Source organism: Penicillium brevicompactum (genome assembly GCF_028827555.1).
Source record: "Penicillium brevicompactum strain IBT 35665 chromosome Unknown utg000006l_segment0_segment0, whole genome shotgun sequence".
In the NCBI taxonomy this organism is placed as follows: Eukaryota; Fungi; Ascomycota; class Eurotiomycetes; order Eurotiales; family Aspergillaceae; genus Penicillium; species Penicillium brevicompactum.
Window position 1 is genome coordinate 1,034,784 of NW_026623209.1, and position 26,709 is coordinate 1,061,492.

At 50.5% G+C, this 26,709-nt stretch overlaps 12 protein-coding genes across 12 annotated transcripts; 9 read left to right on the top strand and 3 right to left on the bottom strand.

Annotated features, from left to right (window-relative positions):
* Positions 1-1,253: 1,253 nt before the first annotated feature.
* N7506_008584 (tudor domain-containing protein) lies at positions 1,254-2,203 on the top strand (the record flags this gene model as incomplete). Its single annotated transcript, XM_056957877.1, has 3 exons — positions 1,254-1,304; positions 1,355-2,066; positions 2,115-2,203. The coding sequence occupies 3 exons, from the start codon at positions 1,254-1,256 to the stop codon at positions 2,201-2,203; spliced, it is 852 nt and encodes a 283-aa protein (XP_056807267.1).
* A 1,425-nt stretch (positions 2,204-3,628) lies between these two features.
* On the top strand, positions 3,629-7,555 carry ncr1 (sphingolipid transporter NCR1; the record flags this gene model as incomplete). The annotated part of the gene is made up of 4 exons (XM_056957878.1): positions 3,629-3,895; positions 3,948-4,680; positions 4,751-7,405; positions 7,452-7,555. The coding sequence occupies 4 exons, from the start codon at positions 3,629-3,631 to the stop codon at positions 7,553-7,555; spliced, it is 3,759 nt and encodes a 1,252-aa protein (XP_056807268.1).
* Positions 7,556-8,117: 562 nt separating this feature from the next.
* N7506_008586 (putative importin beta-4 subunit) lies at positions 8,118-11,646 on the top strand (the record flags this gene model as incomplete). Its single annotated transcript, XM_056957879.1, has 4 exons — positions 8,118-8,163; positions 8,217-10,527; positions 10,732-11,116; positions 11,146-11,646. 4 exons carry the CDS (start codon positions 8,118-8,120, stop codon positions 11,644-11,646), a joined length of 3,243 nt encoding a protein of 1,080 aa, XP_056807269.1.
* Positions 11,647-12,238: 592 nt separating this feature from the next.
* N7506_008587 (Zn(II)2Cys6 transcription factor) lies at positions 12,239-14,982 on the top strand (the record flags this gene model as incomplete). The annotated part of the gene is given in 8 exon segments (XM_056957880.1): positions 12,239-12,363; positions 12,884-12,923; positions 12,971-13,045; positions 13,120-13,207; positions 13,253-13,902; positions 13,947-14,310; positions 14,326-14,677; positions 14,724-14,982. 8 exon segments carry the CDS (start codon positions 12,239-12,241, stop codon positions 14,980-14,982), a joined length of 1,953 nt encoding a protein of 650 aa, XP_056807270.1.
* An 824-nt stretch (positions 14,983-15,806) lies between these two features.
* Positions 15,807-16,628, bottom strand: med7 (mediator complex subunit MED7; the record flags this gene model as incomplete). The annotated part of the gene is made up of 2 exons (XM_056957881.1): positions 15,807-16,313; positions 16,365-16,628. The coding sequence occupies 2 exons, from the start codon at positions 16,626-16,628 to the stop codon at positions 15,807-15,809; spliced, it is 771 nt and encodes a 256-aa protein (XP_056807271.1).
* A 152-nt stretch (positions 16,629-16,780) lies between these two features.
* N7506_008589 (phosphatase PAP2 family protein) lies at positions 16,781-17,865 on the top strand (the record flags this gene model as incomplete). The annotated part of the gene is made up of 4 exons (XM_056957882.1): positions 16,781-16,921; positions 16,970-17,063; positions 17,115-17,454; positions 17,499-17,865. 4 exons carry the CDS (start codon positions 16,781-16,783, stop codon positions 17,863-17,865), a joined length of 942 nt encoding a protein of 313 aa, XP_056807272.1.
* Positions 17,866-18,079: 214 nt separating this feature from the next.
* N7506_008590 (putative alanine--tRNA ligase) lies at positions 18,080-18,874 on the bottom strand (the record flags this gene model as incomplete). The annotated part of the gene is made up of 1 exon (XM_056957883.1): positions 18,080-18,874. One exon carries the CDS (start codon positions 18,872-18,874, stop codon positions 18,080-18,082), a length of 795 nt encoding a protein of 264 aa, XP_056807273.1.
* A 585-nt stretch (positions 18,875-19,459) lies between these two features.
* N7506_008591 (putative isoamyl alcohol oxidase) lies at positions 19,460-21,314 on the bottom strand (the record flags this gene model as incomplete). Its single annotated transcript, XM_056957884.1, has 2 exons — positions 19,460-20,783; positions 20,839-21,314. The coding sequence occupies 2 exons, from the start codon at positions 21,312-21,314 to the stop codon at positions 19,460-19,462; spliced, it is 1,800 nt and encodes a 599-aa protein (XP_056807274.1).
* A 1,339-nt stretch (positions 21,315-22,653) lies between these two features.
* N7506_008592 (RTA1 domain-containing protein) lies at positions 22,654-23,403 on the top strand (the record flags this gene model as incomplete). The annotated part of the gene is made up of 1 exon (XM_056957885.1): positions 22,654-23,403. The coding sequence occupies one exon, from the start codon at positions 22,654-22,656 to the stop codon at positions 23,401-23,403; it is 750 nt and encodes a 249-aa protein (XP_056807275.1).
* A 307-nt stretch (positions 23,404-23,710) lies between these two features.
* Positions 23,711-24,405, top strand: N7506_008593 (GNAT family N-acetyltransferase; the record flags this gene model as incomplete). Its single annotated transcript, XM_056957886.1, has 2 exons — positions 23,711-24,110; positions 24,158-24,405. The coding sequence occupies 2 exons, from the start codon at positions 23,711-23,713 to the stop codon at positions 24,403-24,405; spliced, it is 648 nt and encodes a 215-aa protein (XP_056807276.1).
* A 331-nt stretch (positions 24,406-24,736) lies between these two features.
* N7506_008594 (D-2-hydroxyacid dehydrogenase family protein) lies at positions 24,737-25,765 on the top strand (the record flags this gene model as incomplete). Its single annotated transcript, XM_056957887.1, has 1 exon — positions 24,737-25,765. One exon carries the CDS (start codon positions 24,737-24,739, stop codon positions 25,763-25,765), a length of 1,029 nt encoding a protein of 342 aa, XP_056807277.1.
* A 387-nt stretch (positions 25,766-26,152) lies between these two features.
* Positions 26,153-26,665, top strand: N7506_008595 (uncharacterized protein; the record flags this gene model as incomplete). Its single annotated transcript, XM_056957888.1, has 1 exon — positions 26,153-26,665. One exon carries the CDS (start codon positions 26,153-26,155, stop codon positions 26,663-26,665), a length of 513 nt encoding a protein of 170 aa, XP_056807278.1.
* Positions 26,666-26,709: the final 44 nt, after the last annotated feature.

A 26,709-nucleotide genomic window follows, 5' to 3' on the forward strand; every position in this document is an offset into this window, starting at 1 on the left:
ACCGGGCCTTCAGGCCCGTGACAAATATCGAAAGATAGTAACGGTCAACGTAAGCTTGACTTGTCAAGGATGGCCAGCCACAATATCCCAGCGATACGATTGGGTGTAGAGGACCGGGATCCCAAGTACAAAAGTCAAGCGGGTGTAGAAGGAGGGGGAAGAGAGGTTGCAAGAGGCTCTCAAGAGGGGCCTGAGGCGAGGAACAAAAAATCCCCGCTAGTCAAATTGCGGTCGAGTGTGGCTAAGCCCGATTGCAGACTAATTTAATTGATTGTTGAGAAGGCGACCAAGTAAGTTAATCGGGAGGATGATGGCAGCGTCCGAGTATTACTGGGGAGGGGGGAGGCGATCACCCACAGGCGGTGAAGACGTTCTGGATATGATTGGATGAGGATCACCGTGTTTCGGACCGATTTGGAGTTTTCTGCCTTTTGCTTTGAAATCAGCTTGACGCTTCCAGAACTTCTCTCACTTTCTGCTCCTGAGGTCTATCAACTTCTCTCGGGATTGGTCCCTTACCTCAATTTCCCTCAATTTTCTTTTAGTGGATCTTGACTACTCTTTAAGCTTTTTTCATGTCCTTCTGCAGGTGACTCATGTACACTCATACAGAGCTGCATCGTACTGTAGCTCTCCGACTTTCGGGGGCCCCACGTTGTGATCCCCGGTCCGAGATCTGCTGAGTATCAGACCATTCGATGACGTTGCCACTTTCCAAATGATGTGCGAAGTACGGAGTATTCCCCTAGTACATTAGGTACAAAGCACTCTAGTATACTTTGGAAACAGGATCGGGCATCTGCGTAAAGCCGGGCTCCGGGGTAACTAGACCCCGTTTTAACCTGCATACCGCATTCCCGACGCCGATCCATAGTGGGCTACCCGACCTGGGCTTTTGTCCTTATCAGACCAATCCTGCTCGTAGAATGCATCACTGCCACATCTCAATCTCCATACCCCTTCCCTTCGAGTTTTGAAATCCATATTAGCAGTAAACTAGATGTAAACTTAAAAATTTATAGATTGATAATGACACTCAGATGACATATTACATCCTTTTTCTGTGGATGAACCATCGACGATGATCTTGAATTTGTGATATGGCGGTGAACAAACACGTGACCGGTTGGCAGTATGATTTTGCGGCCTCTTCGTTCTCCGCAATCACCGATTTCAATCACCGATTCACGTCACGCGTCTGAGATTCCACATCTGTTTTCCCATCGCGTGAATAAATCAACTGAGCGTACAATATGTCTGACATTGCTGCCCAGGAGGAAGAGCTGAAGGAGTTCAAGCTTCAGGTAGGTGACCAGTCCCCTCACGCGCCGAGTCGCCACTAACGCGCATCTAGTATGAAACAGTTGTCTCCAGCTTGCAGACCGATCCTGATAACACAGAACTTGCGAGTCTTCAAACTGAACTTGGGGAACTCATCAGCTTGACCGAGACTGCCATTGCTGAACAAAAAGCCGAACAACAGGCTGCGGCCCCGAAGGCTGCACCCAAGGAAAACCGATTCAAGAACAGCTTCCACAAGCCCGAAACCGAAGATGCCCCTACACACCCAGCCCCGGCCTCATTCGCGGTTAACGATACTGTGCTCGCCCGCTGGGTCTCTGGCGACGGAGCCTTTTACCCAGCCAAGATTACCTCCATGACAGGCTCATCAACCAACCCGGTTTATCTGGTGTCGTTCAAGTCATATGCGACTGTGGAAAATTTGACGGCCAAGGACCTCCGACCCATCTCCGGCTCTGACTCACGCAAGCGCAAGGCTGATGCAACCCCAGGCAGTTCGGCGTCTCCCTCGCCCGCGCCCCCCGGCGTGATTTCCGCCGCGGCAGATATTAACCCTGCCCTGGCAACTCAGGCCCGCAGTGAACCGAGTCTGGCTAATGATGGACCCCCTCGTCCCGCCAAGGCCGCCCGCAAAGTCAAGGCGAACAAGGAGCTGGAAGAAGGCAAGAATAAGTGGAAAGACTTTGCTGCCAAGGCCAAGGGGAAGGGCAAGTTTGGCAAGAAGGACAGCATGTTCCGCACTGGTGATGGTGTTAATGCACGAGGTAGGCTACTTCCACGATATCGACAACCACGCTAACTTTTCTTTCCAGTTGGATTTACAGGATCTGGTCAAACCATGCGCAAAGATCCGACACGCTCTCGCCACATCTACCAACAGGCCGATGATGAAGGTTTCTAGGTCACAATCAGGTCGCTAAGCCCAGTTGTGATGTCCCAGCTTGGGCAACGGCTATGTCAATTTTCCACTTGTCTCATTCCATGATACCTCTCGGTTGTTTCATGCTTTTTATCTTTGTTCACATCGCTAACTGAATGATTGGCGATGTAGATACATCTATACATGTCTCTGTCTGGAGGCTCGGAGTTCCTGCTCATAGAACGCGCCATAGCTCGGAGTCGGTGATATGTATGTTATCTGTACTTCTCACATCCATTATGAATGAATTATGAACTTTTCAAAATGAACATTCTAGGCGGCTTTGGCAAATCATACTTCGTCGTTCATGTATTTATGTGAATGTGACTGCGAATGCTGCATGAGCCTCGGTCCCCGCTTGTGCGTAGTCTTTGAATACAAAGTAGAAAGTAGAAAGACAGCAAAAAGCTTTCTATTTTCAATCACCTTTAGTTACTCCCTCCTTTATCTTTCCAATATCAGCCTTGATTGATCCTACACATTCGTAAAAAAAAATGTTTTTCGAATACAATAGTACCAACAAGTTCCACCTGGGCAACGCCGGTAGTCATCGACTTGGGGAGTGTTTATGGTTTACTTGACTGTCTTCTTTAGTGTCTTTCTGGCTATCCTTTTAACTATTCTTCCAACTGTCTACTACCTAGGTACCTATCAAGTCTTCCTTTTCTTATTTAGCACCATCATCGAGTAATCAAAGCCTTGACTAAGCCGTGAACAGAGAATTAGGGATTGGGGATAAGTACCGCACTAACGTCAGGCACACCTGGGCAAAATATGTGGGATCAATCAAAGCTAATATTGGAACCCTTTCTGCCGGTTTTTCCTTTTTCCTCCGTCGCCTAGTTATTTAGAGCTATCAAATGTTACTTCAATAGACAAAACCAAAGGGCCGAGTGCTCTTTTAGGATAGATTAGGTGTAATTTCAGTGCACAATAGACACCTTCGAGATTTCTCCAAGTAATTAAGCATACTTCGTACCCACCAAGTGCTCACTGAGTCCCATTGGGTTGTTTAGTGGGTATGATTCGCTGCTCACCACGGAGTAAGTACTTCGTACGTTGTGTGACCGTGCGGGGGACGGATGTACCAGGTCCAGGTCTCCGCCTTCACGTCACTCATCGGAAGCTTGCTTTTGCTCTGTCATTCCACCTCTCCCCATTACTACTTACTCTAACCACCACCTAGAATATCGATTTGATCTTAGTTTAATCGATATTTACAGTCATCTCAATTCAAGACATTTCGTTTCTTCTTCTCACCAGCCCCGAGAACCCCGAACTGCAACATTTCCCCACACGAACCGAAGGGTGCATGGCCATCGATCGCTAGTGGAGCATCACCCTCCCAGGCATCTCGGTTGAGAATTCGGAACATAGTCTCTGGGTGACTCTTAATCTTCATCCAAGATGCGACTACCGGGTGCCATTGCGACGATCGTTGGATTAGGCTCTCTTGCACCCACCCTAGTGGGAGCGCAGGGTGAGACCAAAATTCACGAGAAAGGTCGCTGCGCTATTCGCGGTCATTGTGGGAAGCAATCTATATTCGGTGGAGAGCTGCCCTGCCCTGATAATGACCTGGCGCAGCAACCGGAGGACTCCGTGCGAGAGAAACTGGTGAACCTCTGCGGTAGCAAGTGGAGCGAGGGGCCAGTTTGTTGCCGTGATGAACAGGTAAGAAATAGGCCCCAAACCTTGTGATATGATTCACCTGCTAACTACTCAGATTGACGCGCTCGGGCGAAACCTCAAACTTGCTGAAGGAATCATAGCATCATGTCCAGCGTGCCGAGACAACTTCTTCAACATATTCTGTACATTCACATGCTCCCCGGATCAGTCGCTATTTGTCAATGTCACGGAAACAGAAGAACACGGCTCTGGAAAGCGGTTGGTGACTGAGATTGACAACATTTGGTCTGAAGAATATCAACGCGGGTTCTACGATAGTTGCAAGAATGTCAAAAACGGTGCCTCGGGTGGCAAAGCTATCGATTTCATCGGCGGTGGTGCAAAGGATCACACGGCATTCATGAAGTTCTTGGGCGATAAGAAATTCCTTGGGAGTCCGTTCCAAATTAACTACCACACAGAGCCTACCGGCCCCGACCCGCAAGGTATGGAGGCTTTGCCAATGAGCCCGAAGGCCTGCAACGACCCCGACAAGAACTTCCGCTGCTCGTGTGTTGATTGCCCTGACGTCTGCCCTGAGTTACCTGCTATCTCTCCCCCGAAGGCATGCCACGTAGGACTTCTGCCGTGCTTGTCTTTCGCTGTCATAATTGTGTACTCCGCATTCTTGCTCTTCGTCATGGCTCTTGCCAGCTATGTCACATACAAGGAGCGCCGGTTTCGCAAACCAGAGCGGGTACGCCTGCTGCAGGATCCTACACCGAGTGATGATGAAGATGAGGGCGATATCGTGCGGCGCGGCGGATACATGGAGCAGCCGCAGGGGGGTATACAAACTCAACACGGCATTGTCTGCCTTGTTCCACCGGATTGGTGGTGTCTGTGCACGGTTTCCAGCTATCACAATATCGTCCAGCATCGTTGTCGTGGCTGTAATGAGCTTAGGATGGCTTCGCTTTGCTGTTGAAACGGATCCGGTACGTCTGTGGGTGAGTCCATCTTCTGCTGCTGCACAGGAGAAGGACTTCTTCGATCAAAACTTTGGTCCGTTCTTCCGAGCGGAGCAGGCTTTCTTGGTGAATGATCGCCCCTCAAACGACACCCGTCCGCTCTTGGATTATGAGACCCTTGTTTGGTGGTTCGAGGTCGAGACTCGCGTCAGACGGATGATCTCTCTTGACCAGGGCCTCAATCTAGAAGATGTTTGCTTCAAGCCAACTGGAGATGCATGTGTCGTGCAATCTCTCACTGGTTACTTCGGGGGCGATGTTTCGAACCTTGACCCAGATACATGGCAGAACCGCTTAACACAGTGCACGGAGTCACCAGGAGATCTAAGTTGTCTCCCTGATTTCTCACAGCCTCTGAAGCCTGAGATGATCCTCGGTGGCTATGGGGACACAGGCAATGTGTTAGATGCCCAGGCTCTCGTCGTGACTTGGGTGGTGAACAATCATGCCCAAGGTTCGAAAGAGGAGAAGAAGGCTATGGCATGGGAAGACAGCTTCCAAGGCGTCCTTCAGGACGTTCAAGAAGAAGCTTCCCAACGAGGTCTCCGCGTGTCGTTCAACTCTGAAGTCAGCTTGGAACAAGAACTAAACAAGTCCACAAACACAGACGCAAAGATCATTGTTATCAGCTATCTGATCATGTTCTTATACGCCTCAATTGCGCTGGGCTCGGCGACTGTTACGTGGAGATCTCTACTGACCAACCCGTCCAATGCGCTTGTTCAGTCCAAATTCACGCTGGGAATTGTGGGTATCGTTATTGTGCTGATGTCCGTCTCTGCATCGGTTGGCTTGTTCTCGGCAGCCGGTGTCAAGGTCACATTGATTATTGCCGAGGTCATTCCATTCTTGGTTCTGGCTGTGGGAGTGGACAACATCTTCCTCATCGTCCACGAGTTTGAGCGGGTCAACATCAGCCACCCCGACGAAGAGATTGATGAGCGAGTGGCCAGAGCGGTTAGTCGTATCGGTCCTAGCATCTTTTTATCTGCTTTGACAGAGACTGTGGCCTTTTCCCTGGGTGTGTTCGTCGGCATGCCCGCTGTGAAGAATTTCGCCGCATACGCTGCCGGTGCTGTCTTCATCAACGCCATTTTACAAGTCACTATGTTTATATCTGTGCTGGCTCTGAACCAGAGACGAGTACAGAGCCTCCGCGCAGACTGTATCCCCTGTCTCACCGTGCGAAAAGCGAACTCGTTCGGCTTCTCAGATGGGCGATATGATGATCAGGAAGTCGAGAGCCCCCTTCAGTACTTTATTCGCCGGATCTATGCCCCCTTCCTCCTGGATCGTCGGGTCAAGGCAGGCGTTGTCATTTTCTTTTTGGGTCTTTTGACTGCTGGTCTGGCCTTCATCCCCGAAGTTCCTCTTGGTTTGGATCAGCGAATCGCGCTTCCCAGTGATTCATACCTGATTCCTTACTTCAACGATCTGGATGCGTACTTTGGCACAGGTCCCCCAGTATACTTCGTGACCCGCCATGTGAATGTCACCGAGCGAGACCACCAGAAGCAGCTCTGTGGGCGATTCACCACGTGCGAAGAATATTCTCTACCTTTCATTCTCGAACAAGAGTCAAAACGTCCAGATGTTTCTTATCTTACGGGATCTGCAGCCAGCTGGATTGATGACTTCTTCTATTGGTTGAATCCTCAGCAAGACTGTTGCCGAGAGAATGGCAAGATCTGCTTTGAGGATCGTGTTCCTGCGTGGAACATCTCACTTTCTGGGATGCCAGAAGGATCTGAATTTGTTCATTACATCAAGAAGTGGATTGACGCCCCTACTGATGCCTCATGTCCTCTTGGCGGAAAGGCACCTTACAGCAATGCATTGGTCATTGATGAAACCCACAAAACTATTAATGCTAGCCACTTCCGTACCAGCCACACGCCTCTTCACAGCCAAGACGATTTCATCCAGGCATATATCGCAGCTCGCCGGATTGCGGAAGACATCTCACATGAGCACAACATCGATGTCTTCCCGTACTCGAAGTTCTACATCTTCTTCGATCAGTACGTCTCAATTGTTCGACTCACTGGTACACTTCTCGGGTCGGCCGTTGCCATCATCTTCCTCTTGACCTCAGTGATCTTGGGCTCGATTGCTACCGGCGCTGTTGTCACCACCACTGTTGTCATGATCGTGGTTGACATTATCGGTGCTATGGCTGTTGCGGGCGTCTCGCTGAACGCCGTTTCTCTTGTCAACCTGGTGATTTGCGTAGGTATTGGTGTTGAGTTCTGCGCCCACATCGCCCGTGCCTTTATGTTCCCAGCCCGCCCTATAATGGAGAAAGTTCCAGCCAAATATCGCGGCAAGGACGCCCGAGCGTGGACCGCATTGGTCAATGTCGGTGGCAGTGTGTTCAGTGGCATCACCGTCACCAAGCTTCTTGGCGTCTGCGTCCTGGCATTCACTCGCAGCAAGATCTTTGAGATTTACTATTTCCGAGTGTGGCTTGCTTTGGTGATTTTCGCCGCTATCCATGCTCTTATTTTCTTACCAGTGGCTCTCAGTTACTTCGGTGGAGGTGGTGCGTATTCTTTGTTCTCCATTGTTGATTTGACTAACTAGTTTAGGCTACTTTGACCCTGCATCGGATGGTGGCCTGGAGGCTGACCTTGCTTCGCGTGGCTATCGTGCCTCTCTGCTCCATGACGACTACGAGTCTGATGATTATTAGCCGAATCGTTTATTTGGGACTTGAGTGGGTCCTGGAATGGTCGGATATTAAACAGCATGCCCACTGGCGTTGTTTTACTGGTGGAAGCACATGGTCTCCATCAGGGATTGGGATTTTGACGGAGTTTTTCACCTGGGAGTTTTGGATTATATCAGTTTTTAAGCAATACATATTAGAGCTGAAGATGTTCTTAGATATTCTGTATCAAGCAACGGCTTATAGTAATCACAGTACCTGTGAGTGAGGTCATAAAGACTCGATGCCCAAAATCCCGCGTGTTGACATTTGTTCCCGCACTAAGCCGCTTACGGAAGTAACCCACTCCCCTAACTTTTTTTTTCCTTCTTCTTCTTTCTTCCCCCACCACTCTCCTTTTTCTTTCTTCATCTCTCTTTTCCTTTTTTTTTTCCTTTCTTCCTTGTCCATACTTGCTTTGTGATACCCCATTTGAGTTGTTTGTCGTGAGACAGACTGCTCAATCTTTGCTCTTTCTACCTGAGTCTCTTCGAGACCTGGGTCCCCTTGAAGCGAAAAATTTGAAAATCTTGCACATTCCTCCATCATGGACCAGCAACGCTTTTTGCAGCAGCTGCAGATCATTCTGGACCGTAAGTTTTACTCCTTGAAGAAAATTCCAGAGCTTTTTCTGACTTTTATCCAGCCTCCCTGGGAAACCTGAAGGAGGCGACCGGAGTTCTGCAGAAGGAATTCTACAACAAACCCGAGTCTCTGGTCTTCCTGATTCAGATCTGCACCACCCACGATGATCAGAATCTGCGCCAGCTCGCTTCCGTCGAGTCCCGTACCCTCGTCTCCAAGCTTTGGTTGAAGGTTGGCGCCGACCAGAAGCCCCAGATCCGCGAACAGCTGCTTCGCTCCACTATGGGTGAGAGCTCTTCTCTCGTCCAGCACTCCATTGCTCAGATCATCTCTGCCATTGCCAAGATTGATCTCGTCGATGGGGAGTGGGCTGATCTGCCCAACCTGCTTCTGCAGGCTGGTAACGGTGGCAACGCTGCTGAGCGTGCCGTCGCCATCTACATTCTTTTCACTATCCTGGACACCATTGGTGAAGGATTTGAGGAGAAGTTCGGCGAGCTCTTCGCTCTCTTCGGCAAGACCATCCAGGACCCCGAAAGTGCCGAGGTGCGCATCAACACTCTTATGTCATTGGGCAAGCTTGCTAGCCACCTTGACTCTGAGGAGGATGAGGCCCCTGTCAAGGCTTTCCAGCAGCTCGTTCCCGCTGCCGTCGCTATTCTCAAGGACTCCATTGAGAAGAACGACGAGGACCACGTTCTTCAGTGCTTCGAAGTCTTCCAGAACCTTCTTGGCTTCGACCCTGCTTTGCTCACTGTCCACCTCAAGGACCTGGTGATCCTGATGAACCAGATCGCCGCCAACACTGAGGTCGATGAGGATGTCCGCACTCAGGCCATCAGCTTCCTGATGCAGACCATCCAGTACCGCAAGCTCAAGGTTCAGGGCATGCGCGTTGGTGAGGACCTCACCCGCACTGCTCTCCAGATCGTCACTGAGCTCGGCGATGTCGCTATCGGTGATGACGATATCACCCCTGCCCGCTCCGCCCTCGGTCTCCTTGACATCCTCTCCCAGAGCCTGCCCCCTAGCCAGGTCGTTGTTCCCCTGCTCAACTCTCTGGGCCAGTACTTCAACAGCACCAACCCTGACTACCGCCGTGCCGGTATCATGGCTCTCGGCATGTGTGTTGAGGGTGCCCCCGACTTCATCAGCACCCAGATGAAGGAGATCTTCCCCATGGTCCTCCAGCTCCTTGCCGACCAGGACCCCAAGGTCCGCCAGGCTTCTCTGCACTCCGTTGCTCGCCTCGCCGAGGATCTCGTTGAGGACCTCAGCGCTGAGCACGCTCGTCTCATGCCCCTCCTCTTCCAGAACTTGGCTTCCGCCATGCAGGAGTACAAGGGTGAGGAAGATGGTCCCATTCTTGACATCATCAAGGCTGGTATCAGCGCTATTGATGCCGTTGTTGATGGTCTGGATGAGAAGGACGTCGCTCCTTACCAGGCTGAGCTTGTGCCCATCCTTCACAACCTCTTCAAGCACCCTGATTTCAAGATCAAGGCCCTCGCTGCCGGTGCTCTTGGATCCCTCGCCTCCTCTGCTGGCGACTCTTTCCTCTCCTTCTTCGACGAGTCCATGCACCTCCTCCAGGAGTTCGCTGCCGTCAAGGACTCCGAGGATGAGCTTGACCTCCGCGCTAGCGTCACTGACTCCATGGGTGAGATGGCTGCTGCCGCTGGTCCCGAGCGTTACCAGCAGTACGTTGAGCCCCTCATGCGTGCTACCGAGGAGGCCCTCCACCTCGGTCACTCTCGCCTCAAGGAGAGCACCTACATCTTCTGGGGTGCCATGGCTAAGGTCTACGGCGAGCACTTCTCTCCTTTCCTCGAGGGTGTCGTGCAGGGTCTCTTCGACTGCATTGAGCAGGACGAGAATGATCTCGACGTCGACCTCGGCAGCGCTGCCAAGGATCTTGTTGGCCAGGAGGTCACCTTCAACGGCCGCAAGGTCAAGGTTGCAAGCGCCGACGACGAAGACGATGGAGACATCGAGGACGTCGATCTTGACGATGAGGATGAGTGGGACGACATCACCGCCACTACCCCCTTGTCTCTTGAGAAGGAGATTGCTGTTGAGGTTATTGGTGATCTCGTCACCCACACCCGCAGCTCTTTCCTCCCATACTTCGAGAAGACCATCGAGCACGTTATGCCCCTCTGTGAGCACCCCTACGAGGGTGTTCGCAAGAGCACCATCAGCACTCTTCACCGCTCTTACGCCATGCTCTTCACCATCGCTGAGGAGACTGGCCAGATGGCCAAGTGGCAGCCTGGTCTTCCCCTTCAGGTCCAGCCCGCGAAGGAGGTCCAGAAGTTCGGTGAGATCCTCATGACCGCCACTGTCAAGATGTGGACTGAGGAAGACGACCGGTATGTTTTTACTCCTAACATTCCTTGCCCATCCCATTCCCATGATTTCTATGATGATTTTTTCCGCTTAACCCAGCTCACTTTGATGTGCAAAAAGCACACTTGATGTAAACGGCGAAGTCTACACTCTGAGAAATCTCCTCATTACTTGATCTTTTATCACTCATCATATTCCTGATTCGAATGCTGACCGATCAATAATAGTTCTACCGTCGCGGATATCAACCGCAACATGGCTGAGAACCTGCGCTTCTGCGGCCCCGCTCTTATCTCCAGCGAGACCATGCTTCACAATGTCATCACCATGGTCGGTGACATCATCACCAAGCAGCACATCTGCCAGGTCGAGTTCGGCCCTGAGGATGAGGCTCTCGAGGCTGGTGATGAGACTTCAGAGTTTGACTGGATTGTCGTTGACACCGCCCTTGACGTTGTCTCCGGTCTGGCTGCCGCTCTCGGCCAGAGCTTCGCTGAGCTCTGGAAGGTCTTCGAGAAGACTATCCTCCGCTACGCCGGTAGCAGCGAGTCCCTCGAGCGCGCCACTGCTGTCGGTGTTCTCGCTGAGTGCATCAATGGAATGGGTGCCGCCGTCACCCCCTGACCGGTACTTTCCTGAAGCTCCTCCTTCACCGTCTTGCCGATGAGGACCCCCAGACCAAGTCCAACGCCGCCTACGCCGTTGGTCGTCTGATTCAGCACTCCAACGCTGAGGCCGAGATCGCCAAGGAGATCCCCACTATCCTCAGCCGTCTCGAGTCTTGCCTCCAGATGGATGTCTCCCGTCTTCAGGACAACGCCACTGGCTGCGTCAGCCGCATGATCCTGCGCTACCGCGACAGTGTCCCCGTCAAGGACGTTTTGCCCGCCCTTGTCAACATTCTTCCCCTGAAGAATGACTTCGAGGAGAACGAGCCCCTTTACCGTATGATCTGCCAGATGTACAAGTGGGAGGATGCCACCATTCGCGAGCTCACTCCTTCCCTCCTTCCCGTCTTCCAAGCCGTCCTTACCGGCGATGAGGACCAGTTGGAGGATGAGCGCCGGGCTGAGCTCATTGAGCTCGTCAAGTGGCTCAACCAGATGCAAGCTGGTAGCGCTCCCTGGGTGGAGCAGCTGTAAGCTGCATCTTATTTATTGATTGATGATGAACCAAAAAAAAGGAATAATGGATAGACGGATGGCTTGGACGCCCGAGATGACTAGACGATACCCCGGTCACTACGGCGATGATTGATGAACCCCTCAAAAGTTGCTGCTGTACATACTGTCAATGACTGCATATTTTGATTCTATACTCCAAATTTCTTAGTAGCTGTGTAGTGTAACTGTGCTATGACGTAATGTAATTCTTCCTGCACACAAGCAGCCCGAGCTTTTACGATGCACATGTCCAAGACAACCTGGGAAGTGGTCACTAAACTAATACGAAGTACATGCACGAGATGGGCAAAGCTTTGGACCCTGTGACGTGGCGAGCCCATACCGACTGATTGCACTATCAAGACCGGAGCCGACGACAATAATTTGTGATTTCTCGGCAGTTTCAAGTGGGAAGGGCAATATATGGCTGCCTGGGCCTTTACCTTTTCCCTTTTCTTCTCCCCAAACCCCGCGGTTCTCAGCCCTACGTCTCTCGCTATCCTTGAATAAGTTCGTTCCCAGCTTTCATGGGTTTTGTTTCCCGTCTAATCATCTTATAGATCTACACGCCATGGCAGTCACATCTACCTCGGCTCCGGTCGACTGTACCCTTCCCTCTAGCTCCAGTAGCTCCATCACAAAGCCCATCAAACCAGTGACTAAGCCGTGTTTTGGTTGCGACTGTGGCGATGAAGAGTGCGATTGTTGCATTTGCACAGTGATGTGAGCTGCCACTAGGATTTATCTCGATCGCCACTGATCTACCTCGATGTGGTCCCTTCGAACCGTTGAACACTGGTCTGTTCACGCGTACCGATCCAAGGGGGCTAGGCCATGAATATCACATGGGGATTCAATATCGCTATACCACGTTTAATTTAATTCTGCTTTCGGGAACTGTGCGGTTTTGGTTTGGATTTCGGTTTTGATAGCCCTTTAGCAATGCAGAACATATTCGGTCGTTCAATTGAGCAACGCAAATCTCACCAGGCTCAAGAACCCTAGTATAAGGGCCACTCGAACCTTTCAGCGATGTGTACACGAACGGAGTAGACCCTTTTAAACTTGATCCAATAAACTCTACGGGACCTGGGGCCCAGCCTGATGAGTCAGCGGCGTCTTTGTCAGCGGAGTTTCTTTTGGATCGCCTTCCGAACGCCATGAGCTTATTTCTTTAACCTGCAATGCATTCAGCATCTGATGGAGAGTCCCGTAGGCGGACGCCTCGGGCCTGTGACTCATGCTATAGACGAAAGGTACGTTTTGTTTCCTTGGATTATGGATTATAGCTAACTTGCTCTAGATCAAATGTGATGCCGCTGTTCCGCAATGTAATTGGTGTAGCCACCATAACATGCCTTGCACATTCGATAGAGCGGTACAGAGAAAGCGGAAAGGACCTGAGGATCAACCGTAAGTTGGAACGAGCTTATTTTAGATTTTTACTAATAGCGCAGACGGCCAAAGGTTTCGCGTCTGTCAGAACGAATCAGTCGCATTGAGCAGCTGCTCGCGGAGAACTTGAGAGGGGAACAACTCTGTGAGTCATGCTCACTCGGTTTGAGGCTGTAGCTAATAGTGCCAGTACCTGAGTCTCCGCGGTCAATCGAGGCTTCTACAGCATCAACCACGAGCACTTCTCCCAGTGCTAATCAACCCCCAGACTCGTCATCAGTACGGGTCCACTTTGCAGGCAAAGAGTTGGGTGTGATTAGCCTACTCACTGGGACACCATTCCTTTTTCCCGAAGGACAGGAATGGATTACCGCTCGTACGGGACAGTCCGTTTCACTTGACAAGCTGTGTCCGGCGCGTGCGCCGTGGGAGAAGGAGCGCGGGCAGAGTTTCAATACTCTGCTAATGAACATGAACGCTCTTAATCCCTTCGAGCTGCCTGACCTCGGGATTCTGCGGGTTTATGTCGAGGCCTTCAAACGCTCCAAGGTCATGCGCCGTATCTTTCCTGTCGTTGACACGGAACTTTTTGAGGAGACGATTAGTACTGCTTACAAGCAGTCCATCTCCTCTTTCACATATGGTCAAGCCAGTGCTCGGGTCTGTGTCATTGCATTCCTCACATTTGTCTCACGTCTACCTCCCGTCAACGAGATCGTCGGTGCACTTCACATTCCCCCAATCGACCATGATTTACTTGCCACTAGAGCTCAGTTCTTGATGCCGCAAGTTCTGCAAGAGTCTGCTAGCTTAGATTCTGCCCAGGCTCTAACAATGCTGGTGAGTTGACAACCTGAAATGTTATTCTTGTCTGATCGTACTAGACTCTCTTTGAATTATCCTCGGGAAATATGCGGGCAACGAACTACTACGCTGCGATTTCTGCCCGACTCATCTTCATGCTTGGCGGGAATCTCAACGGAGATCAGACCTTCATTCATGACCCACGTAGCCAGCAAAAGCAACAGCAACTACGCAACCTCTTTTGGATTGGCTACACTATTGACAAGGACCTGGCTCTGCGGACGGGTCAACCGCCAACTATCACTGACGAGAACTGTGATCTTACTCTACCACCTGGATACCTTGATCGAGCCTTCATGGATGTGGAGGATGACGACGCGCCGTTCCTTGGTCCGGTATTCCCATTCGACTTGCGCCTCAGCATTATAAAGGCACGGGCACATCGTGAGCTTTACTCAGTTAGCAGTCTTCAAAAGACCGATGCCGAGCTCCTCAAATCGATCCGTGAACTGGACGATGGGTTGGAAGAATGGCGACTTTCAGTGCCCCCAAAGTGGCGTCCGACAATGTCTTTCTCTTCCGAGACTTCCGATTCAAATATGAGCATGCACTCCGTCATGTTGCGTTTGAACTACCACCTATGCATGACCATCATTCATCAAGCGAGTGGAAGGTGCAAGGCGTGGGTACAGGGCCAAAGCGGTATGATGGACGGTGTGAGCTCCAGCATGGCTCTTTCAGTCGAAGCTAGCCGATCAAGTCTATGTTATCTCGAGGCAGCAGAGCATGTGGTGGTAGACGGTGTCTTCTGGTACGTACCCATCCACGTCGTTTGAATGCTCAATCTAACTTTCTAGGACATTGATCTTCTACCCGATGTCGGCGCTGCTCACCATATTCTGCAGCATCCTTCAGAACCCACTGGATCCACACTCTCGTGGAGACTTGGACCGATTGAACGTTGCCACGGTCATGATTGAGCGCATATTCTCTCGGAAATTGCCTGATACCGAGCTTGAGCATTTCAAGCTCGTTGCTGATTTTATTTTAGAGTTGAAGCGGTTGGCTGAGTGTGCTATTGATAAGGCTTGGGCTGAGCAGCGTGCAGGCCAGTAGATTGCCAATTTGTTTTTGTTTCTGGCGGGCGCTGGAGTGTGGATATGGGTCATGATATAAAGGACATAATGATATGTGTATAATAGGGACATATTATTAGATGTTGGGTCGGGTCAATTACATCAGGTAGAATAGGTAGGTCATATTCAATGGATCTCTGCTCCTCACTCGACTTTTGTAACATCTGGGCACTTCTGAGCTTCTACCTAGATCCAGGCCCCAGGGGTAGATCTAGCTGCTAGCTTTGACGGAATACATTTTATCCATGGACCTGAATATTTCGGAGGCAGTTTGTTTGGCATAACTAGAAATGTCCTAGTGATCATCCTCGGGTCTCAGGCAACCAAGAGTTCAAAACGGTACCCAGGACAAAGGTAAGAGTGTAGACGGTTCGGAGCGTGTGAGATTGACGACCAGGACAGACTCGACCAGGATAGGGTGGGACCATTCCTTGATGCGAACGATAGGTATCTGCTGTGGCTATTTACAGTATCCGGAGGCGATTTCGTTCGCAGATCGATCGACTATGACCAGTGCTATGTAGCTGTCTGGCTCGAGATTCATGCGACTTTTCTCGGCATTGCAATTGGCACACCCAAGCCCATGACCAGCCAGCATGTGCTTTCCGATATCTGACCCCTCACTTTCGGGGTTTGTGGGTAGGCTGTTTGGCCATAAATGCGAGAGTCCGCTCATAATGGTGGATCTAGCGCGCGAGTCACATAAGGGACCGGTGGATGGCAACCGGACGACTGTGGTATGTCCATTTCTCCAATGGAAACACACCACGGATGTGATAATTTGAGAGATATTTGAGGTCATGTTCAGTTCTCTTTGTCCAGCAATTCCCAAATTAGGCGGGAGTGTTCATCAGCCTTCTCTTTCAGATTCTTGGCCTGATCGTTGTCCTCTTCTGACTCGCTAGGCACGGCCCGACGACCTTCTGCCTGCAACTGTTCCAGCAAGCTCTCGACGTCTGCTTTGACCTTGTCCATTTGCTTGATTTCCTCTCGGCTGTGATTGAGTTGGTCTTCCATCATCATAATAAGAGATTCTCGGGCTTGGTGAGGACGGTATAAGTTGAGAAGATGATGCGCATTAATGAACAGATTGCGCAAGTCTTGCACTTTGGATTCAAACTGCTCCGGGGATACTGATAGAGTACCCACGAATTCCAGAAAGTTGAGGAGCAGGGACTTGCTGATCTTGAGGAGGTAGTATGCGTGGTTGAGAGGGGATGGCTGTGAGTCTTGATCGGCTGTAGGGGCGGAAGGTTCTGGGTAGAGTTGATCGATTCCTTGTTCTTTCAGCGATGGCAATGCGGTTGACAGCTAGTTCGTGGTCAGTTTTGTTCATCTCGGAGCTTAAGCGGAGACACCAACAGCTTGTAATTCGCCAAAGACACTATATTGGCCTTCTGGAATATCAGGGGGAACGAGGTAGCGAAGCTCCGATGGCAGCTCAAGAGAGCGTAAGTCTGCTGCAGACCATTGCTTCTTCTTGTTAGGTCGTCCATCTTCGCCCTTGGATGCGTCGGCCTTGATTTTGTCCAACTTCTCAATATTCTCGGGCACAAAGTGCTTCCATAATGGCGGTGGAGGCGCAAATGCCGTGTTCACGGCTCTCGGTTGGCTTTCGTCGGCCATTTTGGGAGTGCAGTTGAGAAACTGGAGAAAGGTCAAGGTTGGAGTTGGCCGCGTCATGGTCCGTGCGTTGATATCCTTCACCTCCGCAACTTCAGCAACTTCCGCAGCTGCATATCCTGAAGTTCTCCGAAAGTCTTCGGGGATTTTCAAGGATGTCTCACAATGGCTCGGGGCATAATTCAGTCCCATTATTACAGCGAGTCGGGCTCGCTGGGGCTGCAGCGCGTTTTGCACAACACTCATATGGCCCCGACTACATCGCGCTGGGATTCCTGGTGATGGGATGGGTCCTGGTATGAAGCCAATTTTTATGAACAGAAACAATTCTGACCACTGAACAGATTCAATTATTCGTGACCCCATTCCACCGCATGTTTTCTCTCGACAACAAAACCATTCAATACCCATTTGCCGTTCACGAGCGAGTCCCTGTTTGTAGGTCACCTCACAACGCTATACATGTCGCATCATGTTAATTGGATACAGTGTGGTCTGTCGTGTTTGCCGGATTGATACCCTTCCTCATAATACTGGCTTGGTCAGCGATGGTTCGCGCCGGCGTGCAGAAGACACAAGTGACGGTCCTCGGCCTTTTCGTGGCTTTGATGTTGACCTCGCTTCTGACGGATATCGTCAAGAACGCGGCGGGAAGACCTCGCCCCGATTTAATATCGCGTTGCAAACCCGCGCGCGGTACACCAAACAATGCGCTGGTCGCATGGACTGTTTGTACAGAAGCGAATCAGCACATCTTGCAAGAAGGATGGCGCAGCTTCCCCAGTGGCCACAGTAGCTTTTCATTTGCCGGTCTAGGATATCTCTATCTGTGAGTTTTTGAGTCCGATATTGCTGATTCATCTAATGTGATAGCTTCTTCTCTGGTCAAATGCATGTCTTCCGACCCAGGACAGATCTAGGTCGCTGTCTGCTAGCATTCTTTCCACTGCTGTGTGCGCTCATGGTCGCGATATCGCGCTTGGATGACTATCGACATGATGTGTATGATGTGACATGTGGAGGGCTCCTGGGTATGTTAATAGCCTGGTTCTCGTACCGCCGGTATTACCCACCTCTACGCTCGGTTCTCTGTGATGTTCCCTACGACAAGGCGGATCTTGCTGGACCGGACGGCTTTGCCAAATTGGACGACGAAGAGCAGGGTCTTTCGCGACCCTTCATATCTCGTGCCGGTCCCTCAGAAGAGAACTATCCACTTCAGAATACGGAGGCTCGGTGAACTGTACGACTTAGGCAGTGCTACTTGTTCATAAACCCTAATTGCACTGGGATTGTGCTTAGGCTGCAGTTCGCATTCTTGTAACATAGTGTTAGAGTTCATACACTTTGCATGTCTACTGTAACAGCCATGTGGTAATCTTCCGGTCTATTGGGTAATCTCAGAGCCCGAAGTATTGCTTTCGGTTTATAATGGCCACACCTTGGACAATCGGCTATTTGACCACATAGCTGACTCTAGAATTTCCGGTTTTCCTCGAGATTTTCTTCACAGCAACAGGTCCACATAAATCTGTCGTATCGACGTGCGTGCCACCACAGGGATACACTTCAGCGCCAACAATGTTCACAACACGAGATTTCTCACCAGCAGGTACCAGACTGCGATCAGGGATCAATCGCTCCAGCCCACGGGAGCGGAAATCATCTTCATCCCACCACTCAATCTGGACTGGCATCTTGGCAGCGATGAACTCATCCAGTTTGCTCTGGATGGGGTCTTTCCACTTTCCTTCGATCGAGCCTTGGAACTCACATGCCGCGGAGTCGGGGAAGTGAGAGGCTTTCAGCTCGTCAAAGTTCTCAATCTCCTTTTCTAGCAGATATCGGACGGCTGAGCCTAGTACATGACCGGCGGTATGCAGACGGGAGTAGAGCAGGCGCTTCTCGGCGTCAATTGTTTGCTCAATTGACTCTCCTTGCGAAATTGAGCCGTCATTGAAAAGGCCAAGGTGGAGCACCTGCCCCGCAGCATCCATGCGAACGGCTGTGACAGTGAAGCTGCCAGAGGGGCCTTTCATCATGCCTACATCTGAGGGCTGGCCACCGCCTTGAGGGTGGAAGATGGTTTTCTCGGTGACAACAACATGGTGTCTTTCGTCAGCATCTTTGAAAAGTTGACGGTTGGATTCTTCGAGAGAATGGAAAGTGTTGACAGATATCACGCTCGTCTGAAGTGTGTCAAGACTAGCATCATGTTGGAAAGCCAAAAGAGTACGAGACGTGGCCATTTTGTGGACAAGTCGGAGGGTGAAAATCAGAAGTGGGGGGACAGCGGGTTGATAGCGGCAGCAGTGGGCAACGTAAGAAAGAGATAGTAATTTACGGCTTTCTAAGCTCGCTCTTTTTCTCTTCCATATGTATCTCAATATTTGGAATGTTTTAGTTTATTTGGTCCTTATCCATCTGCTGGCGTAGGACAAGAGCCTGGCCGATGTATGTACTGTAGGATACAGGTAGTAGAACTTGTAGTGGTGGTATTATATCCTCCATGTGAGTTTAATCCAAAACTAACCTAATTCTGACTCACAATGTGTTTGTGCGCCTCTTTCCTGATCGTAAACAGTGTGATATTTCTGATTGTCAAGTGGGCTCAAGGTGTTTTCTAACGAGTGATCTTCAGGTGCTTGTTTACGTTGACAACGAGATCAAACGGCCCCTTTAGAAGAGCCAATCATTTCTCAGTGGCTATGGATTCTCCGATAGCAACAAACGGAGTGCAGATTCTCTTTATGGTCTTTGTATCTTAGTTGAGTATTTGCACAATTTGAGGGGCATTCATCTATGCACGTCGCATCACATAGGGCTTCTCTTCTTCATACATGACACAATAACCCGCTGTTCAAGTTATAATCCCACTCGTCGCTTCCAACTCCACTCCAGACAAAAAGGCTTCCGCTGGGGTCATACTTGCGCTTTATATCGAAGAGTCGCTCATAGTTCTCCCCATAGAAGTCATGCTTCCAGTTGATGTTGAAGGGGTTACCCTCGTTCATGTAGGAACCAGACCGAGGTGCCCAATTTTTCCAAACAGGCTCCTGAGCTTCATTGATCCAGTCAGATCCAGCCTTCAACTCGTGACTAGGGTCACCAGAGGAATTGATTGAGGCACTGTATGCCATGGCATGAACATATGCTTGGCGCCAGGCCGGCAGGGTACTGCCATGTCTGAGTTTGGGGACGCTGGCAGGTCCCTTTCCGGCCTGTAGCCCGAAAATAAGCATGGTTCCCGCTGTGGTGTTTTGCGAGACCATGATTGCTTTCAGATGGCCGACAAGCTTGCTCTTGGGGATATCTGAAAGCTCATTTTTACCCAAAAGTTGACTTGTCATAAGACTGACGGATCCAGCAGCATTGCTGACTGAAGGGTCCGGTTTGGTAGAGGCCCAGTAGCTTTTGGCTGAGGATGCTTGCATAGTGACATTCACATTGGCAAGGTCGAAGCGGGCTGCCAGCTTGCTGATGGAGGCGTTCATTGACTCAATAGTCATGTTGAAGCCAGTGAAGCTGATTATGCCAGATACACCGGGCATCTCCTGCTCCAGTCCCATATACGAGACTGCCTTTTGCTTGTTCAACGCTGTGACTGTTCCAGTGATTCCGGTGTCCATCAAGTCTGGGATTTGAGCCATCACTTCAGCAAATGCGTTCCAAGAAGCAATCTCGCTCGCATTTGAGTTCTGGCTTGGGTAGAAAGAGATGCCACCAGTCACCACATTCCTAGGGACGGGGTGTGTCTTCAAGACAAACTCCGTGACTACTCCGTACTGACCGCCACCTGCGCCCCGGACAGCCCAGAATAGGTCTTGGTTCTGTGCATCATTGGCGACAAGGCGATGACCCTCAGTGGTCACAACAGTGACTTGGTAGACCTGGTCTGATGCAAGCCCATGGTGACTCGAGAGCAGGCCATGTCCACCATTTTGGATAAGTCCACCTAGGCCAACTGTAGCATCCTCCCCACCGACCACCGTTCGGTTCATCTTGTGCACTGCATTATAAACTCCTCCCCAGTTGTTTCCGCTGCCGGCAACGATCACGTCTGCCGTATGGTTTGTTCCAGGCAGTCTCCATTGAGGATGTCTTTGAATGCGCTTGAAGTTGTGGGTCCAGATAGAGAGGGCGAAGGCACCAGTCGATCTAGGAGAAGTCAGCCAAAGCCATTGAATTGAGAGATCAATTGCGATAAACTTACCTTCCGCCAAGATCGTGACCCGTTCCTTTAACAACAATTCGAATATTTCTCTGTGATGCCCATTTCATCGCAGTCGCGACTTGGTGTTCGGTCGAGGCATTCACAATGTACTGGGGCAAGCCTCCAATACTGCACTCCTTTCCTTTCGTGTATCCATCAACGCCGGGTGGTAGGCAAGAGTTGTTCGCATATATGGAGTAGTCGATACTTTCAGGCCAGGCAGCATGGTATGCAGCAGATGACCAATGATCCTTCACCGCGGTGCAGTTTTCGGTGGATCCAAACGGATTGCCAGGGTAACATGATGAGCCGGCCGGGGATGTCTTGATGAGGGTCCCTTGGATGGACTGATTGAGAGACTGCCATTCATCTAGTGATGGCCAGGATACATCGTTGGGGGAAAGCTTGCAAGCTTTCTCTGCAGTTGCAGTTAATGCCAGCAGCCCGACAATGGAGAAGTTGAGATATGTCAACATGAGGTTGGTGAGAAGATCTCAGTATGTGGCTTTGAAAAAAGATACTTTAACAATTTCGGGGGAATTCTCCCTTTTTAAGTTATAAGAGAAAACACTGGAGAACATTTATACCTGTGACGCGGGAGATGTATACGAACACGACTCACGGGGATGGATCCACTCTAGCGATTCCAGGAGGGCTATAACGGGAGTCCATGGGGTACACAAAGTACTGGGACAAGGTCAACATACTAAAGATAGAGCACTCAAGTCGGATCGCTTCGTTCAAGTGTACTGGTACTTAAAGGAGCTATAAGCAAGTGAATCTATGAAGACAGTAGAAGATCCTCCCTGTGGACAATGACATAAATACCGGATTGGCCAAAATGAAAAAAATATTCGGTGATGCGCTATCTTCCAGGGTTCGAGTGCCTGGTATAAAGACAGGCAACAATCAATAGACTTGCCAAGGAACCTTGGAATTTCAGGAGATGGTGTTATGGTTCAATAACCAGCCGGGACTGCGGTACAGTTGCTGATCGGTACCGGATCAGGCAGACTTTCGCGTACTCGTATTGGAATCCTTATTTTGGCTTCCAGCCCTACAGACATGCTTCCAAGGTTGACATTCATGCCGTTCTCATGTTAAGGAGTGCGAACATATAACATATAATACAACCAAGCTAGATAATACTTTTAATTCAAAAACTTTAGGTTATTCAGAGAGGAATAACCTTGTCCGCGACTCCACAGCCTATACGGAGTAGTCAAGACAAGAAACAATAACCACTTAGCCAATCTTGTCTCCTCTACTCCGCACCCCGTGGAACTTTGGAACACTCGTCTCAATGCCGAATCTGTAATTAGATCCACTGGACTAAAAATACATTTTGAAGTATCAGATCCTCTCAAAGTATCTCGAATAGACCCTTGGAGAAACAAGCATAAACGCAGAGTCTTAATCTAAGTGGGGCCGGGACCCACAAAACGTATTCGCTCGCAGAATTTCCTATTTGGGAATCTAGAATTAGAACTGTTCCCAAAGATCAAACCTCAACCCACGTTATAAAGCTTGGCCATTTTCCTCCCAGATGAGAAGATGAGAAGACAAAAAGTCTTATCTCTTGATCACACGAAATGGATATTGTTTTCCACCCCGGCGTGAACGGGTCTGCGCCCACGGTAGAATTCTATCCCTATACCCCATCCGCCACAGCTGGATATGCTTTCATGGGTATATTCGGAGTTTCAACCCTTGCGCACATCGTTTTGATGTTTCCATTTCGTGCAGCCTACTTCATTCCCTTAATACTGGGAGGAATATGTATGAACTCCTTCTCTCCCAAAGTTCCAAGTAAACATGAAGCTAACGATCCGCACAGGTGAAACCTTCGGTTACTATGGTCGAGCATGGTCTCATGAATCCCGATTCGAGATCAGTTCATGGGCACTACAAGAAATGCTTATCCTCTGTGCCCCACCCCTCGTCGCAGCCACAGTCTACATGGTCCTCGGCCGCATCATACGCTCCTTCGGCGCCGAACATCTCTCAAGCATGCGCGTCAAGTGGCTCACCTTTGTGTTTGTCATGAACGATGTCCTGTGCTTTTGTACGCAGCTCGGAGGTGCGGGTGTCCAGGTGACAGGTGACGAACAAATCATGAAGATCGGCAAGAAAGTTGTATTGGCAGGCTTGATCTTCTCCTTGGTCGTCTTTGCCTTCTTTATCTACATTGCAGCAAAGTTCCATCGACGTCTCCAGCAAAGGCCGACTCCTATTCTCAACCACTATCCCGATCTGCCATGGCAGCGATACATGTGGGCGATCTACGTTTCCTGTGTTGCGTTGATGGTGCGCAACCTGATGCGAACGATTCAGTTCGGAGCTGGCCAGAAGACCGATGTCAACACTAAGGAGGTTTATATCTATGTGTTTGATGCTTTCTTGATGTTCTTTGCAATGCTTGTTCTTATCATCTACCACCCTGGCAGATTGATCAAGAGGGCTCGTCGTCTGACCAAGAATGGCATGTTCGATCAGACTAGCGATGGCAACTCAGCGCATATACTATTGTCGGAATGTGAGATGGGACAGCGCTCAGCTAAATGACCTCGGGAGTATGGAAAGCGATCTTTTGTTGTCCTTCATTTCATTTTTTTTTTTTTTTTTTTTTTTTTTTTTTTGGTTTATTTCACGCTGTACATAGAGGCAATAGGGAATTTCATATACATTTATTTCAATCTCGATTAATGCTTCGAAGTAGCAACATAAGACGTCATTTTCACCAGACGGCTAAGGCGTGCGGCGACTTAAGATTGGGGGGATCGGGGTACCGACGGGGATTAGTGGCTTGGGACCTTTTCTAGGTTACATCCGTCGATTGACTCAACTGTTTGTGTTTCCTCAACTGCACAACATGAATCTTATTCAATATGCCGTCGAGGCCGATGGGCCAGCACTCGCCAAAATCAATGTTTTCAGTTTCCACGCCCGTCTTGCCCTTGGCCAAATCTTTCCACAGTCTGGCAAGACTGTACTCCAAGAGTATAAGACCCATGTTGGAATGAAACATCTTGCAAATCCCAACATGCATGTTCTCAAAATTCACAGCGACAATGGCGAAGTGGCCGTCTATGCTCGCTGGCAGCTTCCGCCTTCATTCGGACAAAGCCTCGTCACGCTGAGTGATCAAGGCGCATTATCTGCCAAAGACCCCGTTGCCTTTGCGCCACAGCCAATGAATACTGCGGTCTTTGCTGCTTTCAAGGGGGTCCTAGAAAAGAGTCGCAAGAAATATACGACAGAAGAGGATATAGGTGCGTTCCGAGGCTGACCCCGCGTTTGCGCATTGCTGACTTGACAGTTCTTGATCTCTTGGCTGTTCTACCCGAGTATCAAGGCCTCGGATACGGCGCTGCGATGTTGAAATGGGGTATCGAGAAAGCAGATGCTACCAAGTCACGTATTTACCTTGAGGCTACCCCCGAGGGCGTTCCGGCCTACCTCAAATATGGATGGAAGCATGTGGAGGACGTCAGACTCGACTATGCGGATTATGGCGGTGCTGGAGTTGAGACATATTACATTATGATCAGGGATCCGATCCCATGAGTTTGTGATGCCGTGGATTCTCATTGCATTTCCAAGGTTGTTACTCCGCATACATTTAGTCCTCAGGCACATGGTCTCTAGATGCAGGCTCGGGGCTACCAAGATTAGACATGGGTATTCTTTGATATTCGGTTAAGATCTTAAATTGCATTTTACTACGGAGTACGGAGTCAGTTCGATTCTGAGAGTATTCTCGGCTTGGGGATGCAATGACCCCCCACCAGATGGATAAATCCAAAGCCGAAATCTCGTCATTTACCCGGGGTATTTCTAAGCCTTGAATTGTTTCCAAAATCGCTGTCGCTCACTTCTCACTTCTCGCCATCTCAAGATGACTATCAAATTTGCAATTCTTGATGACTATCAGGGCATTGCGCCCGCATATTTTGCCCACCTTGAATCGCGCGTCGAAATTTCAAGTTTCCCCGAGACCCTCGACCCCCGCATTCCGGCCCAGCGCGATGATCTCATCCGGCGACTCTCCCCATTCGACGTCGTTCTTGCGATGCGCGAGCGCACACCTTTCTCCGCTGAAACAATTGCAGCGCTTCCTAACCTGAAACTCCTGTTGACAACCGGTACTCGCAACCTGGCGTTAGATTTGGAGGCGTTTACGCGGGGAAATGTGGCCGTAGCGGGCACCGAGGGTCGACCGCCCGGTGTCAATTCGACCGTGCAGCACACGTGGGCATTAATTCTGGGACTGGCACGGAATCTTGCACGCGATGACGCGGCTGTTAAGCGTGGGGGATGGCAGGGCTCCCTCGGCGTCAATCTTTCGGGGAAAACACTAGGACTGCTCGGCTTGGGGAAGCTAGGATCGCAAGTGGGGAACATTGCAAGCCTGGCATTTGGAATGAAGGTTCTGGCCTGGTCAACAAACTTGACTCAAGCTAAAGCCGACGAGCAAGCTCAAGCTCAAGGTCTACCTGCTGGCACATTCGTCGTCGCAGCATCCAAGCAGGAATTCTTCGAACAGGCGGACATTGTTAGTGTACACAGCGTGCTCTCCGATCGGAGCCGCGGCATCGTTAGTACGGCCGAGCTGAACAGCATGCGACCTTCGGCCTTTATCATCAATACTTCTCGTGGGCCATTGATCGACGAGACGGCGCTTCTCGAGGCTCTGAATACAGGTCGCATCCGCGGCGCCGCGTTAGATGTCTTTGACCCAGAGCCATTGCCTCTTGATAGTCCTTGGCGGACCACCCCTTGGGGTCAGGATGGGCGCAGTGAGGTGCTGCTGACACCCCACATGGGATACGGGGAGGAAGATCTACTGCGAGGATGGTACCGCGAAACCGCCGAGAATCTCGAGCGCTGGCTTGACGGGAAGGAACTGCTTCGGAAGTTAAACTAAGTAGATTTCTGTAGAAATGGATGAGAGAGAGAGAGAGAGATGTGTGTTCTATATGATTCTCACTCTGAAACCGAAAGCGGGGAATTTGCATGTGTTCATTTCACCGAGCGACTGAAAGCGTCGGATCACCCGCTAGAAGATCCAACTTCCCCCACATTGAGCCTAATGGACGCGACTAATGCCAATGGGCATTAGTGGATGCGGTTTAATCACTTTTAGGTCTGCTCTCCGCGGCGTTGTCGTCATGGGCCTCGGTCCTCTTGTTGGCTCTTCCTTTGACTTCCCTCGGTTGAAAGGATGTCTTAAATAAACTCTCCCCTCCTCGCATGATTGCACCAACATACCTTTCCTATTCTCCCCCTCTCTCAATTCCTCCCATCTCTCACCATGGCCCCATCCGCCGACCCCATCGCTGCTGCGCCTATCCTCCCAGCTCCGACCCATCCCGATCGCCTGCGCGTCGACCGAAGCACCAAAGCCTTCGGAAGTGGGGCCACTTCTCTCGTCGACCTCCCCGCGGGTGCTGTCTTTGCCAAGATCACCACGGCTACACCCGGCACGAAGGCCTACACCAGCGTGCAGACCGGTCCGGACAGCCACATCGAGCTCAATTCCGACCTGGTCTACTGCAACCACTCTTGCGCACCTACTCTGAACTTCGACATGGATCGCATGGAAGTGCGCGTCGTAGACAACCGTCCTCTCAAGACAGGCGACGCCCTCACCTTCTTCTACCCCAGCACCGAGTGGGAGATGGACCAGTCTTTCCAGTGCACCTGCGGGGCGGGTGATGGAGTCTGCAGAGGCTGGATCTCTGGAGCCAAGACCATGTCTAATGATGAGCTGGACGGATACTGGCTCAATGGACACATCGCGCAGCTGTTGGCTGAGCGCAAGTGAGCCATTTCGATCAATTGAGGGGCTGGTACCCGTGTGAAGACGTG